Below are 18,731 nucleotides of genomic sequence, written 5' to 3'. Positions count from 1 at the left end.
CAAAATATACAGTATGCTACATTATGTGATATTCTACTTTCGCTCCACAAATGGCGGCTAGTCATTGTTTGTTTGAATATGGATGTTATTTTAATGATCACAAAGATCTTTTACCTAGAAAAGAAAAAAAGAGCCAACTGGTTGAGAAAAAGCAAAATATGGCACACAATTTTTTAACATGAGCGATGACCAAGATTTCTACAGCACGCACATTAGACCCAATATCAAACGCTGTTTTGTTGCTGTAATGTCCTTTAGTAACTAATCTCGGTATAAGATATTAGTATATTTTTTCTAAACTTTACTCATTATCGTATCCGCTTAACATTTGACCTGCTGAAATCGTGTAATGGAATTGTCCTGTTTTTAATATGATATGGAACAGTCCAGTCTAAATAAAGAAGACTACACGTCTAGATATATAATAGAAGCAATGTGCAATAAGCCAGTATATATTTGCGACTTATTTAGCCTGTTCCTCAGATAGGAAGACCAAGACATCACCGGCCTTATGTTTGGCATGATATCAAGATGGCAGAATAATAACAACAATGGAGCCTGTCTCAACTTGATTTCTATCCAGCTAGAATCTCGGTGTATCATTATCGTTGATTTCCAGCATAAATAAAATATAAAGAAGACTATGCAAAGAAAAAAAAATGTTTTTTTTTTTTAATTTTCTTGGGACAAAATGTTTATTATGCAGATTGTAATATCATTTCTTGTCCTCCCAACACTAAATTTATAACAAACACTATTTTAAGAAAAAACATCTTATAAAACGTATACAGTTATCAGTGGTGCATATAAGCTACCTAAATTTAATATATTGCATATGTTTTATATATAACATAAACACAGTGATAAGTTATTTCGCATTTAATTTGTGATTTAAAACTTTACTTCATTTCAGATAATTCTCACCATGTCGCTTGCATCAGATGCGGATACATTTTTATTTGAGGACAACATCACTATGTGGTCGTCATTTGCACCAGACGACAACTACACCACTAGTGTAACCAGTATGAACGGTACGACAACATCAAATCCAGGGAACGCTGGTGGTGGAGGCGCCGTGAGATACTTTCCATGGGACAACCCGCAAAATATCATGACAAAGGAGATGTCTGATGATATTACGTCAACATTACAGTGCTACGTGTTTCCGGTGGTAACAATTGTTGGCATCATCGGATGCCTTCTCAGCTTGATTGTCTTGCTTCAAAAAAAGCTCCGGAATTCCACAACAACCATTGTTTTGGTCGGATTGGCTTTCTCTGATATGCTATTTTTGGTAACAAATTTTATACGAAAGTCCACGTGTATCATTCGACAGTATGACGAACTTTTGGCAGACGAGATCAACGCTACAACGTTCTACTACATGTTTTACATGAAAACAGCATTTAGTCGTGTTTCTACACTCCTCGTGGTCTTGATATCAGTTGAACGTCTGATTGCGGTGGCGTTTCCTCTGAAAGTGAAGCAGATTGTTACCAAACAGAGAATGATGGCCGCTGTCGTGTTCTTGTATGTACTCGTATTTGGGTCATTAGCTGGTTTGCCGCCTCAGTATACCTACACATATATACGCGGAAAGCCGTACATCTCCCAAACCAAATTTGCTACTGAAAATGCCGAACCGTTGAAAATCTATAACGAGTACTTTCTGCCAATTGCCTTTCGCTACATCCCCGTTCTGATTGTACTCACGTTAAACATCACTATTATCACGATTCTTAGTCAGAGCCAACGGTTTCAGAAGAATGTCAGTTCTCAGGATCCTAAACGCCGAGAAGAACAAAGAAAGATAACCCGCATGCTCCTGTCTGTTGCAATTATCTTTCTTATCTGTCTGCTACCAGGGGATTTGCTTCTTCTGATATCATCAATCGTGGACGGGTTTGAATTTTTCGGCACTTATCACAATCTTTTCCTCGTATTGAGTGACATCTGCCTACTGTTTGAAATGGTCAATTCATCGGTCAACTTTATCACCTACATGGTGCTCAATCGAAACTTCTTCGATACATACGTGAGTTTGTTCTGTGGCTGCCTACGCACAATTCGCGCTGGCAAGATGACGTCGTCGGGAACCCAAAAGCCGTCACGCAACACCAAGGAATCGTATTTTGCAGACACCACAAAAGCAGGGATGAAAGAGTTTGGTGTAGACAGCGGTATTGAGGACAAGTCACGATCTGACATTGAAGCTTCGGTTGTTTCCGCCGAAGGACATGTTAACCAGGCCTATGTCGTCAATGAAGGAACTTAATTGGCAGTAATGTTCATGGGGAGAGTATTGCTGCATATTTCAAGTCTATAGAAGACGAACATTTCTTAAAGATATATCGAGGGGATCATTTTTTAATTGAATCCCGCCAACTGAATTCCTTTACAATTATTTACCTTGGCCGTCCGTGGCCGAATGATTAAGGTCGTTGACTTCAAAGCTCTTGCCCCTCACCGCTGTAGGTTCAAGCCGCGGCAAAGGTCTTATGATTTTTTTTTTCATGTAAGAAAGCTATCCAGCAATATCTTACGGAATGTAGGTGATTTTACTCAGGCGCCCGTTTGTACCTGACTAAGGTTTTCCTCAACCAGTGAACTTGGAAAGTCACTTTTCTGATTTGGTGCGAGGTAAAACACCACCGAAAGTCTTTAAATAAATACAAAATGTATATATAAAACATGTTTTATATGTGTCGAGAACCAAATAGTCTAAAATTTTCGGTACATTTTCAAGCGTTTGTAATGTTAACATGTGTGAAATGAAATGATGTTAGTTTTTCATTTGTTTTTTTTTTTTGTAGTTTTTTCTTTGTGCGTTTCGTATTTAATACAAATTTAAACGAGATTTACTGTAGAGCTAAACAGTGTACTTATCTAATTTTTGCTGTATGTAAACCTTTTCATGTGTGCTCATATATTGTAAAGTTTTTGAACTTATCAAACCTTATTTATTTAGTATAAGTTATTTATTGTTGCCAATATATTGTTAACAAAGTTTGAATGGAAAAGTGTATTAATGTGTCGTATTCATTTTTATTCCCCTTAACAGTTTTAGTTGACCTGCGCCCTGAAATACACGCCGATTATGTTTAAAGTTCCCATAGCATTACACTACTCCTTGGAAATTGCACTTTGACTTTTTGTTAATCAGACCTTTTGCAAGTCAGGACCTTTCCTGACGCAAGGACGCATATAATCCTGTCTGAAAAGAACATCCAGAAAACCACACATTTATGCAGTTTAAAAATTTGTCATGTTATCCTATAAATTAAAACATGTACAGTGCCCTTGCTTTGTTAATACTAATTTCTGTTGTCGTTTGCACACTTACATCAAAGATGTAGATGCTTCAAAGATGCAATACAGCTCACGCATATCTGTATATATACACACCTCCTCAATTGAAATTTCTGGCAGTACTGAAAACAAATCTAGTCTTGGACACAGGTTGATCCAACTATTATACATTTTCAAACAGAAAGATCTTGTGTGATACATACTATTTCCCCCGTTTTTTGTACATCATTAAGATTGCAGTACTGTTTTATTCATTCTTAATTATGAAAGCACGATGAAGGAGATTTATAATTGATAAAATCATTACAAGTTATTTTATGTATAATGAATAAATAAACTTGAAACACCTGTATATATACAATAATGAAAAGTACAAATCTACTATTCACAAAATGTAAACCTCTCGAAGGAGTATGGAAGAATAATATGAAGGGAAAACAATTATCAAAATGGTCAAAGAAGCTCAGCTTAGCATCGCTCTTTGATAATGTTTTTATGGTGGCTGATTTGGTACACTTTCCGCGTTACGTTGCCGATAGCGACCTATATCGTTATCGCCTTTTCATCTTGTCGTCTTGTAGCTAGCGAAACACGCCCAACGGCGCGTTGTCGCCATGTCTGTGTGTGTTTTTAGTTTTATTTATACTGGGCGCCGGTTTCCCATATGTCCCAGACTAGTCGGCCTCTATTACGATTGCTGGTAACGTAGAGCCTGCAACGGAGGACTTATTCGCCTGCAACGTCGTCGATGTCGTAGAGCCGCGAGGTCACTAGGTCACCCATCTGGTGTGACCTATGCCTTCCGAGCGACGTGCACGCCACGAAGGGAAGTCGGAAGATGCCATGTCGTCCGGTCGCTTGGCTTATATATACAGTTGACTCTCAATAAGTCAAAATCGCTTTACTCAAAATTCCGCGTTAGTCGAAGAATTTCTAAAGTCCCGTCATATTTCCTTCTTTATCTTTGTATTTTAACTCCGCTTAGGTCAAATTTTGACTTACCGAGACTCCTGTTTAGTCGAAAAGAAAATTTGGTCCCGTCAATTAAAGTCAAACATATTTTCATCTCAATTAGTCGAAGTGTTAAAACAGCCGACTGATCAAAGGGCGAGACGTTGTCACTCGTGATTCACACGTTTCATAGTAATTTTAATTGCCGGTCACCTTGTGTTATTAACACGTCGTAAAAGTGGATGTAATCGGTTTCAGTGCTTAATTGGTTTTAACAGTTAGATAACTAAATAAAGATTTAATTAATTTAATTGTAATTAAGTTTACCAGCAGACTAGTCTTACACATTTCTTTAAGAAAGTTGACTCGTGCCAGTCTGACAGGTGTTAGTCAAATAACAGCTTAGATATCAAGGTAAATGACATTTGTATCATTAATGTTCCGTCATATTGATCAATTCACTTCAAATATTAGATAAATTGTTGTTGAAGTAAATGTGTTATTGTGCTTTTATTGTAATGAATTGTCGTGAGTGCTTATTAAAAACACGTGCATTGCCGCTGTCAACAATAACAAACCTACTTCTTTGCACATTCAGTCAGGCACATGTATATACATGTACGAATGTCAACGTAATGGCGGCAGATTCACGTTACTCGAATTCCGTTTCTCTCGAAGTAAAATGCCCAGTCCCTTGGATTTCGAGTTACCGAGAGTCAACTGTATATACAAATAGCCAATCGATTTGAGCCTAGCGACAATGTAACATAGCGACAACACACCGCACGAAAACACGCCGTTTGGCGTGCATCGTTAGCGACAAGACGACAGTGCGACAATGCGCTAATTAGCGCTTTGTCGTACTATCGCTAACGACAACACGACGCACAAAAGTGTTCCAAATCTGCCAACATACATGTATGTTTCGACAACTTCATGAATTCCACTCGGATTAGACTTCAATGTCTTGCACATAATTTAAAGATGGATGACTGATAAAATGTGAAATTTCATTTAATTATCTCCAGATAGGAAATTAGATGTATACGTCTTCCCGCATTAAAAAAAGCACGTGATTTTCAGCCATGAGTTTTGATTGAACAATTCAAATTGGTTTAATTATTTCAAGGGAATTTTTTCTCTACAGTCTACTAATATTATGTCAACCAAAAAATATAAATAAATAATGAATGGTAGTTTGTGGGTAATTTTCATGCAAAATTCATATAAAAAAGTTACATACTAAACAAAAATAGTCAAGCACAGGTAGTCATTTTGTTACTGAATATAAGTTACATTCTGGGACATCTGATCTAAAACCTTATCCAACGCGATTTTATTTTTTTAATAAATTATTTATCTATCTATTACGTGCGCGTTTGTGCGAGATGTGAAAGAGAATAAGGCCGCTATTCCATTGGTACGTGATCAACCTCAGTGGTCCGTGTCCATCATCCGCGTCCGCTACCGATAGCAAACAGGACGTTTCGGCCCCAAACCAAATCGGCCCCAATGCAAAAATCGACAAAATGCCTCGAACGAAATTAAATACTTTATCGATTTCGAAAAAAAAAACTAAATAAAAAGCTTACCAAAATAATGTGGGAGAACCTAAAAGTAAGTTCATGATGCACCAATGACAGATTAAAAAAAAACAACAAAAAAACAACATCATATATCTGGTCTTCGGCTCCTTTCAAAAACCTAACTGGTATTCAATATCTGTTCTATTTACCTAATTCTTTGATGTTAAAACTGGTTTTGGTATTAGAACGAAATTATATCATATTCTACAAATAATTATCCTCTGTTTCAAAGTATATAGAAAATAATACGTACCTATGGAATAATACTCACGGACATGCCCCGGACACGGTTCACGGACGCGGGACGGGGTCACGGATCGCGCGGCCTAAATGTATTAAGTACATTTTCTGTACACGAATTGCGGACATTTCGGACCATGGACGTTCCGGACCAGACACTTCGGACCAGACTTTTTGGTCATTTCGGACCAGATTTTGGGACATATCGGACCATGTGATGGTCATTTCGGACCATGATAGGGACACTTCGGACCAGAACATATATTCCTTTTTATATGTAATTGTTTGTTATTTCAGGATGTATTTACAATATTTTCTAATAATAAATGCAACAAATATTTGACATTTTTATATTTTATGATATTCAAAATGCATGCAGTAATGACCTGTCCGGCGAGATTTTCACATTTTTGACAAGCTTATATTACCATTGTTTTGACTATCCATGTAAAATATTTCTATCATAATTCATTTATGTATTTCTATACACTGACCATGTTGTAATATTGAGGGAAAAAAAATATTAAAAAAAAAAACAAAACAATAATAGCCATGGAAGTTGATCATATAATAAATTGTCTGCAAACGTGTGTCATTAAAACATTGCTAGTTTGTTTTTTAATTTTCTTCATTTATAGTGCAAAATATATAAAAATCTAAACCGGGATAGGTGTAAAATCTTCCCATGGTGTCTCATATATTCTAAAGTTACACTTTAGTTTATAGAATAAATGATGCATAATATATAAAAAATGATATTTATTCCGGTCTGAAATGTCCAAAACAATGGTCCGAAGTGTCTAACACATGATCCCAAATGTCCAACACATGGTCCGAAATGTCCAAAACAATGGTCCTATTACCCTGTACATGTAGGCCTATTTGTGAAAGTTGAAATAAAAAAGTTGATAAGCGTTAGTTAAAAAGAGAGAGTATACAGTTAAAACAAGTAAAAACAATATTTTCATTTCAAACACAGTGAAGAAAAGTGGTCTATCCCAGTTTATCATTTCTAAGTCAAAGATTATCAGTTGCGTCAAAAATTGATTTTGATGACAACGTCCAGAGTTAACATTCGTGCTTACTTTATACCACTTCACTTCCGGCTAATTTGTTTTGGTAAAAAGTAAGATTTTTATCTTATTTTCAAAAGGTTACTTTGTGTTCATATCAATTACACGGTGATTTTTACTTTGTGTCTTTCGGTGCATCAACTAAGAAGCATTTTAGTTAATATTGAATATATATAGGAAAGATTAGATAAAAAGGATAGTTCATTAGTACTTCGGATACTCGTAATTTTCGGATAGTTAGTGAGAAAATGAGTTTTTACTACCTCCTGAGTAAGATTCTCACGATTCAAATGGTGTTTCTCTCAGGGTTTTTTTTCAGGACTTTGGGAACATGGAATTGGCAATTTCAGTGATGTTTTGTTCAAAACTGCGAAAATGCTATCTTAATTTTGCAGTGATTAGATTTTTTAGACAGTTTTGAAAACATTTTAACTCATTTAAGAACAGATTGTGAAACTATAATTTTAGGTGATTTTAATATTTGTGTATTACATAAGTCTGGTTCTTTTTACAAGTCTTATTACAATATTTTACGGCTTTTTAATTTAGAACAGATTATTTCAGAACCTACTAGAATTTGTAGTTCATCTATTAGTCTACTTGATCATATTCTATGTAATAACAAAGAAAAAATATCTCAGTCAGGAGTTATTCCTATGGGTCTGAGTGATCATATGCTTACTTTTTGCACAAGAAAAATTGTGAAAGTTCCAGCAAAGGAACATAATTATGTTAAAATCAGGTCTTTAAAAAATTATGATAAAACAGATTTTATTTCCAGATTAGCAAATGCTGACTGGAGTACTTGTTTTTACTCTACTGATGTTAATACTGCATGGATTTCTTTTAAAAATGTGTTTACTAGTGTTTTAGACTCTGTGGCCCCAGTAAAGGAAGTAAGACTACGTAACCAGTCAGAGCCTTGGATTAACTCCGAAATACTAGATAGTATCAAACAAAGAGACTCGTATTTATATAGATACAAAAAGTATGGTGAAAGAGAGGATTATAAGATTTTTTGTAAGTTAAGGAATCAAATTCAAAGAGATATAAAGACTGCTAAGTCAGAATATTTTACTAACAAAATAGAGGAAAACAAATTTAATCCTAGCAAACTCTGGCAAAACTTAAAGACTTTGGGATATAAAAATGACAAGAAGAAATCTTCAAATATTGTATTATCAATTAATGGGGAAAACTGCCATGACGCTGATACTGTTTCAAATTATTTTAACGATTTTTTTACAAGTGTTGCTTCTAAACTTGTTGAGAAATTACCTTCAAGTAAAAAATTGTATGATTTAGGGTCTGAAAAGCTTTTCAATTTTTATAGTAAAAGAAATCCTGATAGTAATATTTTAAATCTACAACATGTATCTGAAAATTTTGTTTTTAAGGAACTATGCAACTTAAATGTTAGTAAAAGCACAGGATTAGATGGTATTCCTGCCCGATTTTTGAAGGATGGTTCTAGTGTTTTGAAAATACCAATTACTCACATTGTTAATCTATCTTTTTCTGAAGGTAAAGTACCTGATGAAATGAAGTTGGCTAGAGTAAAACCACTTTACAAGAAGAATAGTGTTCTAGAAGTTGGTAATTATAGGCCTGTCAGTATTTTAAGTGTAGTTTCAAAAATTTTAGAGAAAGCTGCTTATGTTCAACTTGAAACATTTTTGGTTTCCAATAATTTACTGTATGAACACCAGTCTGGTTTTAGAAGGTGTTATTCTACAGATAGCTGTCTTATTCACTTACAAGATGTTATAAGAATTAATACTAGTAAAGGGTTATACACAGGTATGGTGATGCTTGACTTGCAAAAGGCGTTTGACACCGTAGACCATGATATTCTTAGTGGAAAGTTAGAATTAATGGGTGTTCAGTCTATTTCCTGGTTCAGATCATATCTTTCAGAACGTTCACAAATTGTTAATATAGGAAATACTTACTCTAAATCAAACAGTGTGACCTGTGGCGTCCCCCAAGGTAGTATTCTAGGGCCGTTGCTTTTTCTGTGCTACGTAAATGATATGATTTTAAGTATTGATAATGATTGCAAGTTAATACTGTATGCAGATGACAGCACTATTTTATTCTCACATAAAGACCCGAATTTCATCTCAGAAAAACTTGGGACAGCCCTAGAAAGCTGTTCAGAATGGCTCGTAGACAATAAGCTGTCACTCCACCTTGGTAAGACAGAATGTATGCTGTTTGGCCCCAAAAGAAAATTACAAAAGCAAGAACAATTTACTGTTACATGTAATGGTCATAGCATAAAGGGTACTAATTTAGTCAAGTATCTTGGTCTATATATCAATAGTGATTTATCTGGGGAAACTATTGTTAATAACATTATTTCTAAAGTGAATGCCAAGCTCAAATTTTTATACAGGCAGAGCAGACTTTTAGATACTAAAACAAAACAGCTTTTATGTTCAGCCCTGATTCAGTGTCATTTTGACTACTCTTGTTCCTCTTGGTATGAAGGTTTATCAAAACATTTGAAAAGAAAGTTACAAATTACTCAGAATAAGGTATTAAGATTTGTCCAAAACTTAACGCCCAGAACTTCTGTAACAGTGTATGAGTTTGAAAAATTAAATTGGTTAAATGTAGAAAACAGAGTCAAACAGTTAAGACTCAATCATATGTATAAGATTTTTTACAAAAAGAGTCCATCATACCTTAGAGCCGACTTTAGATGTTGTGCTGATGCAAGATTTTACAACACTAGATCAAGCAATTTTAATTTTATTGTCCCCCAGTGTAATTCTGTGATGAAACAGACCTTTTATTATAATGGAATTAAAGACTGGAATGATCTGCCAGAGTATATAAAATCCATTTATCATTTTGTGCAATACAAAAAATCTGTTACAAAGTACCTATTAGAAAGTTATAAAAGTCTTTCAGAAGGTATATATATGTACAACTAATATGTTTGGCATTGTGATCAAATATTTCTGTGATAGTAATACTAGGCTTATTTTAAAAAGGGCATATTTTTATAAATATATTTCCTTTTTCAACCAAAATTGTGACCACAGTTTAGTTTAGTTTTTTATCTTGTTGTTTTTTGTTTGTTTGTTTTTTGTTTGTTTTTTTTTTCTTAAGGGGGGAAAGGATTAAAATTATGTTGTTTTTTTATCTATTTCTATGGACCCCATTGGAAATAAGCATTTAGCTTAATTGGCTATCCATAGGTGCATAGTACCTCTTATTTTATTTTTTTATGACAAAAGTGTGCTCTTTTATGCTGTTTTATGATCTCATTTTATTTATATGATTTATATATGTTATCTATTAACTGTATGATTTTATATTTTGTATCATGTGCTATGTTCCTAAAATGTATAAATAAATAAAATAAAAAAAAAATAAATAAATGAATGAATGATTAAATTCAAATTTGATTAGGAAATTAATATACTAATTACTATTTTCAGTTGGGAATATGACTGAATATCGACTTTGAAATAAGGCAAAAAAAATCCCTGTCTCTTAACATTAAAAATGAATATTATTTGGTAAAAATCAAACTGCAGATGCCATTTTGATTATAATATCTGTCAAAACGAATAACAGGAAATCAACCTACATAATTTATAATGGCTAAGTATAAAACTTAAGCAAATACATATGATGAATTGATTATCACCTCCCCCTTTTGTAACAACAGCAGCATTTGACAATGTTTTATACATACACATTTGATATATATTTTACTTGGCCATGTAAAGATTTTACTTTGGAAGTGGCTAGCCGTACGGGCCCGTACTGCTAGCCAAAAGTTCTAGCTGTATGTGAGTCATGTACAACTAGCCATGACACACTGTATAGTCTAGCCGTACGGCACTTTTCAAAATAATATAAGAGTTGAAAATGCATATGTTATTTGTGTCTTTAAACGAGGATTTTAACCAAGTCCCCACATTTGTCCTCGTGTGTTCACTTAAATAAAGATGCTCTGCCATTTTGTAAAAAAATGAATACGAAGGTAATACATCTACAAGCGTTATATAATCTTGATAAAAGTGTCAAAGTTGCATGTTATAACTTATAAGTTATATCGTCTTTGTTTTTCATAATTATGATTTGTTGTTTTATTTGTATGAAAGATGAATTATTAAATCATTTTTTTGTTAATTATGCACATGAATCGAATAAATCAGTGGCGGATTCAGGCCCGGGCTTCAGGGCTGCAGCCCCCCAGCTCTGCCCAAAGATACGTTTACCAGCTGGGCTGGAATATATTTTGTCAGTTTCATACTTTATTGGCTGTAGTGTACTCCCTTATCAAAACATTTATTGCTGTCATCCAGTTGTTAATCTCCTGCCTGGGGGCTTGGCAGAGATCCTTATCTATCAACATGCTTGAATGACTTCAGTGCATAATTGATTGGTTAATTACTTTCCAATGGACTAATTAATGAAATTAATAGTCACAAATGGTGGCAAAAATGTGTTACATATAGTACACCATATTTAACTATCTTTGTTTTTTGTTTTCTTTGGGAAAGCCCTATAATTAAGAAATTGAATATTATGATTTGTAAATTAAAAAGGTGGCAAGTATATAAAAAAAGATAATTTTAACATGTTTAAAGGAATCACATTTAAATATTAGCTTTACTAAGATTTTTATTAAAATGAAAAGACTGGTTATTTGCTTTTAATAAGTTTTTTTGGCAGTAATATATTTTAAATAAAATTTAAATTTGTACTGACCTCTTTAGTCATAATCTAAAATGGATTAATTGATGGAGAGAATTCTTATTGAATATTATTATTATTAATTAGTGTTTGAATTTTTTTTGTACAATAGAAAGGCAGTATTTAAATAACAATTTATTTAGGAAAATCATCTTTTATTCAGATGAGTAAATTGATCGAGTGTTTGAAACTTATAATTTTAATCAACAGTCGCACATACATTGGAAAGTGTGCTGTTATTTTGTAAATGCTTTCTACTAAACACTGGTGGCATGCTATTTGAAAGACGCTGCAAACACTAACCTATACAAAATACCATGTGATGTTAAACCATCCAAAAGGTACCATAAACAGCACTAGAAAGTCAAGGAAATAACACCATTTCAACCTCATATTTCAAAATTTTCTCAGTCTATGGGAGGGGACACCCCTCCCAGGCCCACCCCAATTACTAATATATTTCTTAATTCCATACCGTCTGAATATTTACAAAGAAGATTAGTATACACATGTATTAACAAAGTACATTGCAACTCATAAATTGATCTATAAAATGCTGGCACAATTTTTGCCTGTTGCATTATTTTTGTCAAAATCTTACACCCATATGTCAGCCCCCCCAGGAAACCATGTTCTGTATCCGCCCCTGTAAATAATCATAACGGCAAATGAAGCTTTTTCATAACTGCATGATCGAGGGGAATAAAAGAATAAAAAGAACATTGAAAAAATGTTGAAAAGCAAAAACAATTTTAATTTTTTTTAAATGCAGTAGAAGTATAAAAGCACAATCAATTAGCCTTAATTAAAGCCTATCCAGGGACTGACGATAGAATTTTAGAATGCGTTAACAGTTTCAAGGAACATGCAAACTTTCCCTTATGATAGTCGGTAATTGACGCAATTATCAGAGCCCAACAAAAATTATTTTTGGTGCTTTTTTCATTTTTAAAGTTGTTGAAAATTAAACTTATTGAAAAAGGATTATTATCACAATTTTGTATTTAACTATTTTAATTGATGTTTTTCAATTGCAACCAATTTTTAAACGCCCTTCTCTCGCCATCTGGTGATGACAAAGATTGATATTCATACTTCTATTAGAAGTATGAATATCAATCTTTGACTAAAATTCTTTACTGTAATTATACACCTCCTCTATTGTTTGTGACAGGTCTATATTTTTAGGATAGACCTGTTTAAACAAAAGAAGGTCCGTTATGAGGTCTATCTTTTGCACATGCACAGGTCTGTTCTAGTCAGACAGACCCGGTCATGAAATACACGTGAAAAAATAGACCTGCCTATGCGCAGACAAAGAAAACATGAAATGCAATCAAAAATTGAAACCCTTTTAACTACATGTAAGCAATTATTCCAGCATCCCTATATTAAATCTTTGAATAATAATAATGAATAGCATATCAAAGTTAGGACACATTTAACGTTTATTTAATCGCATCATTTTTTAAAGTAATAGTAATTCTGTCATTAAGTTCATAATATAACAAAACGGACGCTACAGGTTCATATCTATCAAACTCTTAAGTCTTTATATTCTTCTTTATAAAATATAGTTTCGTTCATGTATCTCACAATTGCCAACAATATACATATGTAAGTCTTTCGTGGTCTGCTGGGTATCCACACATTGTCCTTCGGTCAGTTGCCCCCTCGGAAGTTTGCCCCCTTTTTGCAGTGGCGGTCATTTGGCTCCTCATATCTTTGGAAGGGGCGGACATTTACCCCCCTCCCTGTTTTAAAAAAATATTTTATTGTTTAACTGTTTGCTAACATAATTCATCGCCTATTGTCGAAATTTCATTGTGCTTAAATACACAAAAACTCTCGCGCAAATTTGTGAAAGTCAAAATAGCACCCATAAATAAATAAAACTAAAATGTTACCATTGGCATACAAAAAATCTATACACAATATTCACAACGGCAAAAAAGGGGGAAAGAGTCAGGGGGAATTGTCCTAGAATCTGCATTGTCTGATACAAAATAAGTTATCAACATAATTATTTACTCTTTAACATATCTTCTATTACAGATCTATTCACTTGATTATTGACAAATTGCACATTTAGCTTTTTGATTTTTTATTTTAAAGGGGAAAGCAAATTTAAATGCAAAATATATATTGTAAGAACGTTGATAAAAACTTACCTGGATATGCGTTGTGTTAAAAGTAATATTTGAGTATTTCAAATGCTTCGAATCAGCCATTGCTCAATCCAATATAGTTTTAACGGTGTGTAAGTTGGATATCGGCCTCGTACATCGATCTTTCTGTTTAGAAAAAACCTAGTCACGAATTTCATGAAACACCTCGAGCGCTACGCGCTCTGGGTGTCACATGAAATTCGTGACCAGGTCTTTCCTAAACAGAAAGACCTCGTACTCGGTCGATATCCTATACTTAATGTAGCCAACATGGCGTCGGATTAATCTCCAAAAAGTAAACATTTGAAGACAATTGCTGTTTCTTGGTTAAAATCCTCGCTTTAAAGTCACAAAATAACATATGCATATTCCTCTTCCATATAATTTTAAAAAGTGCCGTACGAATAGCCAATACAGTGTGTCCTGGATAGCCGTACGCGACTCACGTATGGCTAGAACTTTTGACTAGCCGTACGGCCCTAGTACGGGCCCATACAGCTAGCCACTTCCTTTTACTTTTGGCCATGAAGTTGATTTCAGTACTTAGTTACAATGTATGTTGTTTTAATCAGTTTTCATGTCGGGTGATAAAACTTTAGAATAATCTGCAAGCCACAGTTTGTAGTTTGTCTTGAGAACATGTGAAGTGTGATGGAGTAAATCGTGAATTTAAATATTTTCAAAATAGAGAAATTCTATATAAAGTGTATAATAAAATCATTGTACTGTCTGACCATAAAAATGATACAGACTTACAAAAAGATCTGTTGCCATTTCTTATTTAAGAAGTATTGAAGAGAGTAAAAATATGCAAAAACTGATGGTTAGTAATCAGTTATAATTTTGATTAATTAAAGTTTTTATATAGAATATTGAATATTTTCAATTAACAGAAATGTTAATTACTTATAATTTGTTGAATTATAATTGGACCCACATCTGGTTCTGATGTTCATACTATTTTGTTGTAATAAGAGCAATAACATTCTGTGCATTGACTGATTCTATATTTGGCTGCAACTTACATTTCAATACATTTTTTTATTTTTATGCCCCCACAATGTGGGAGCATATAGCGTTGCACTTGTCCGTCCGTCAGTCCGTCAGTCTGTCAGTCCGTCAGTCCGTCCGTACGTCCCGAAATCTTGTGAACGCAACTCCTCTTAAACCGGATGTCAGATTTTGCTTAAACTTACAGGGATGAACAACCTTAATGTGTAGATGGTAGTAAAGGAAGGAATTTTTGCTGCGACCAAATTTAACAGAATTATGGCCCTTTGTTGATTTTTTCACTAGCTACTATATAGAAATTTTGTGAACACAACTCCTCTTAAACCGGATGGCAGATTTTGCTTAAACTTACAGGGATGAACAACCTTAATGTGTAGATGGTAGTAAAGGAAGGAATTTTTGCTGCGACCAAATTTAACAGAATTATGGCCCTTTGTTGATTTTTTCACTATATACTATGTAGAAATTTTGTGAACGCAACTCCTCTTAAACTGGATGGCAGATTTTGCTCTAACTTACAGGGATGAACAACCTTAATGTGTAGATGGTAGTAAAGGAAGGAATTTTTGCTGCGACCAAATTTAAAAGAATTATGGCCCTTTGTTGATTTTTTCACTATATACTATGTAGAAATTTTGTGAATGCAACTCCTCTTAAACCGGATGGCAGATTTTGCTTAAACTTCCAGGGATTAACAACCTTAATGTGTTGATGGCAGTAAAGGAAGGAATTTTTGCTGCAACCAAATTTAATAGAATTATGGCCCTTTGTTGATTTTTTCATTAATTACTATGTAGAAATTTTGTGAACGCAACTCCTCTTAAACCGGATGGCAGATTTTGCTTAAACTTCCAGTGATTAACAACCTTAATGTATAGATGGTAGTAAAGGAAGGAATTTTTGCTGCGAACAAATTTAACAGAATTATGGCTCTTTGTTGATTTTTAGTTTCAACTTGTGGCACATGTAGTCCAAAAAATATTTGACCTAGAGTCATAAGATTGACAGAACAGTGGCGTGTGGGGGCATCAGTGTCCTATGGACACATTTCTAGTTTTTTAAAACATTTATTCTATGTTATTGGTTGTTGCAATTGGTATATGGTACAATCTAGATTTTAAGAGTAGACAGTGACTGAAATGAGAGTAGAAAACTTTTTAATGCATTGTTAATTGTTTGTTGTTAGAAATATGATGAAATTAAAAAAAAAAAATAAACAAATTTTGTATTTCAGGTGTGTGATGACAGACTGACAGATTAGTTTGATCTGCAAGGCGACAATGTGAAGGTATATATGAAAATTGATTATATTTGTTAAGAAATAAAGTTTTCAATGGATGAAGACAGTGATATCAGTGAATTTGAAATGCTATAATATATGTACCCAGTGACTTTTTTACCTCTGCGTCCTGCGTCCAGAACGCATTGAGTTTTCTGTGGACACAAAGTATCAAATAATGTGCATCTTTTGGACACATGCTTTTTCTGAGCATGGAGTCCTGTCTGACAGGAATTTGGTATAAATTCAAGTTATGTGAATATGATGACAGTAAAATTTAATGTTTTTGCAAATATTTTACATTGTTTTACCGATAAGGCTTACCATATAAACTGTAAATTAATTGTAAACATTTTATAATCAGTGTTGCTCTTGTTTGAAATGTCAACTTAAGCAGAATATATTCTAGTAATTTGACCCACTTGATGACAAATTTCCAATCGTATACCGTTCCGATTTAAAAAAAAAACAACATTTAAATACGTTAGGACTCGGAGAAATCTTTGTAAATTTACATTTAAACTATCAATAATACATTTATTTAATAGCACAGCTAGAGATTTCCTTTAAAACTTAGAGTCCCTAGTTAATGGCACATGCACAGGGTGTTCACTAGCCATAAAGTCCTGAGGATCATTTTGAATAAGTTTTACTGACTACAAGGCCCATGATTTTAACAAAATTTCACCCTCCAGTTAAAATCCTGAGGGTCAAATCAGGTCTTTTGGAAATTTGAAGAGTCAAAGAGTCATTTCAAGAGTCAAACGGACACCCTGAACATTGTATATTGTTGCCATCCAGAGCATTTACTCAATTAAACTGCACTTTAAAAAATCGGCGAGTCAAATCAAGCTATTATCAGAAGTTCAACTTACGGTTTGAGTGCATCATTTAATAAAGAAATTTAAAAAAAAAAACACAACAGAATTACAGTATAATTGATGTAACAACAAATTGAAAGTTTTGAATCATAATATGAAAAATAATGAGGATTACAGGCTTAATCGGTAAAGAACGCAAATTCTTACTAAAAAAATTTGAACCCATACAAATAAGGAAAAACATCGCTTACCGTATTTTTTGACTTAAGGTAAACATTTCATATTCTAGGTCTTGCAAATTTTATACATATAAGACATGTAAGAAATAGTCATCTCTAATAAGCATAAAAAATTAAGGAATATGATGTTTTGATTAATATCAAACTAAAATAAAATACATGAATGGAATGGAAACAAACTTATAATGACAGTTTTGGATAATTTCAGTATCAGAAGCATTGTAATTAATGTAGAAATCAAATTTATTTTTTTTCTCCATATAACTTGGACTTATCGGTTAAATTTTAAAGTGGTGGCGTGATTAACACATCTAAAATGTAACTAGTATGCTAAAGATAAAAGGATTGATGGCTGTATTAATTTCAACCCACCATGGGGAAGCAACCATTGTATAATATTGGAGTTAGAAACACTAATTGTTTTTAGGCTAGATTCAATACTGAATTTAATTTTCAAAGGTCAGTAGGAAACATATGATATATTTTTTACTGTAATGACTAAAACAAGGGGGCATAACACCTTTATGACAGTTTATAAGACTTACTCAAATGATTTCCATTGTAATACAGTGTAGCTATTTTATTATTTTTTTCTTGATATATTATTGCTGGGAAGACCAGATTGTTGATATTTGGCTTAAGATATTCTTGGATGATTCCCATAAATTTTTATAGCAAAAATTGCTTGTAGTTGAGCATAATGTGCTGTATAGAAAGCTACATATAACAAGTGTGCCATTTCTTTTATTGAGTAACATATTTATGTTTTTCATGCAATATTTTTGTCAGAGTTTAAAGAAAGGATGAACTTATTGAGTAATTGTTATGAATAAATGAATAAATATTAAGTGGTGGCGTGATTAATACATCTAAATGTAACCAGTATGCTAAAGCTGAAAGGATTAAATAATATTCAATACTGAATTTAATTTTCAAAGGTCAGTAGGAAACATATGTTATATTTTTTACTGTAATGACTAAAACAAGGGGGCATAACACCTTTATGACAGTTTATAAGACTTACTCAAATGATTTCCGTTGTAATACAGTGTAGCTATTTTATTATTTTTTCTTGATATATTATTGCTGGGAAGACCAGATTGTTGATATTTGGCTTAAGATATGTAGATAAAATATTTTCCATGAATGAAAGCATGTGCTTATTCTTAAAAGACTATTAATTTATTAAGTCTGGCATATTCATGATATTGTGCTAGATGATAAGGTATTTTATGATTTTTTTTGTCTTTCTTTATCTAATTTATAAGAGACAAATGTGATGTCATGAATAAGTTGTTATGAAATTTAATAAGATAGAAAATATTTGTTTTT

General features: G+C 33.2%; 1 protein-coding gene across 1 annotated transcript; it reads left to right on the top strand.

Annotated features, from left to right (window-relative positions):
- The first annotated feature begins 838 nt into the window (after nucleotides 1–838).
- Nucleotides 839–3,012, top strand: LOC132747862 (allatostatin-A receptor-like). The gene has a single exon (XM_060737388.1). It carries the CDS (start codon nucleotides 926–928, stop codon nucleotides 2,276–2,278), a length of 1,353 nt encoding a protein of 450 aa, XP_060593371.1. The 5' UTR covers nucleotides 839–925; the 3' UTR covers nucleotides 2,279–3,012.
- The last annotated feature ends 15,719 nt before the right edge of the window (nucleotides 3,013–18,731 follow it).

The sequence above is a fragment of the Ruditapes philippinarum genome, unplaced genomic scaffold, assembly GCF_026571515.1.
Source record: "Ruditapes philippinarum isolate M1 unplaced genomic scaffold, ASM2657151v2 ctg899_1_1_1_1, whole genome shotgun sequence".
NCBI lineage: Eukaryota > Metazoa > Mollusca > Bivalvia > Venerida > Veneridae > Ruditapes > Ruditapes philippinarum.
The sequence above is the reverse complement of the archived record's forward strand: the minus strand, read 5'-3'. Positions and strand labels throughout refer to the sequence as shown.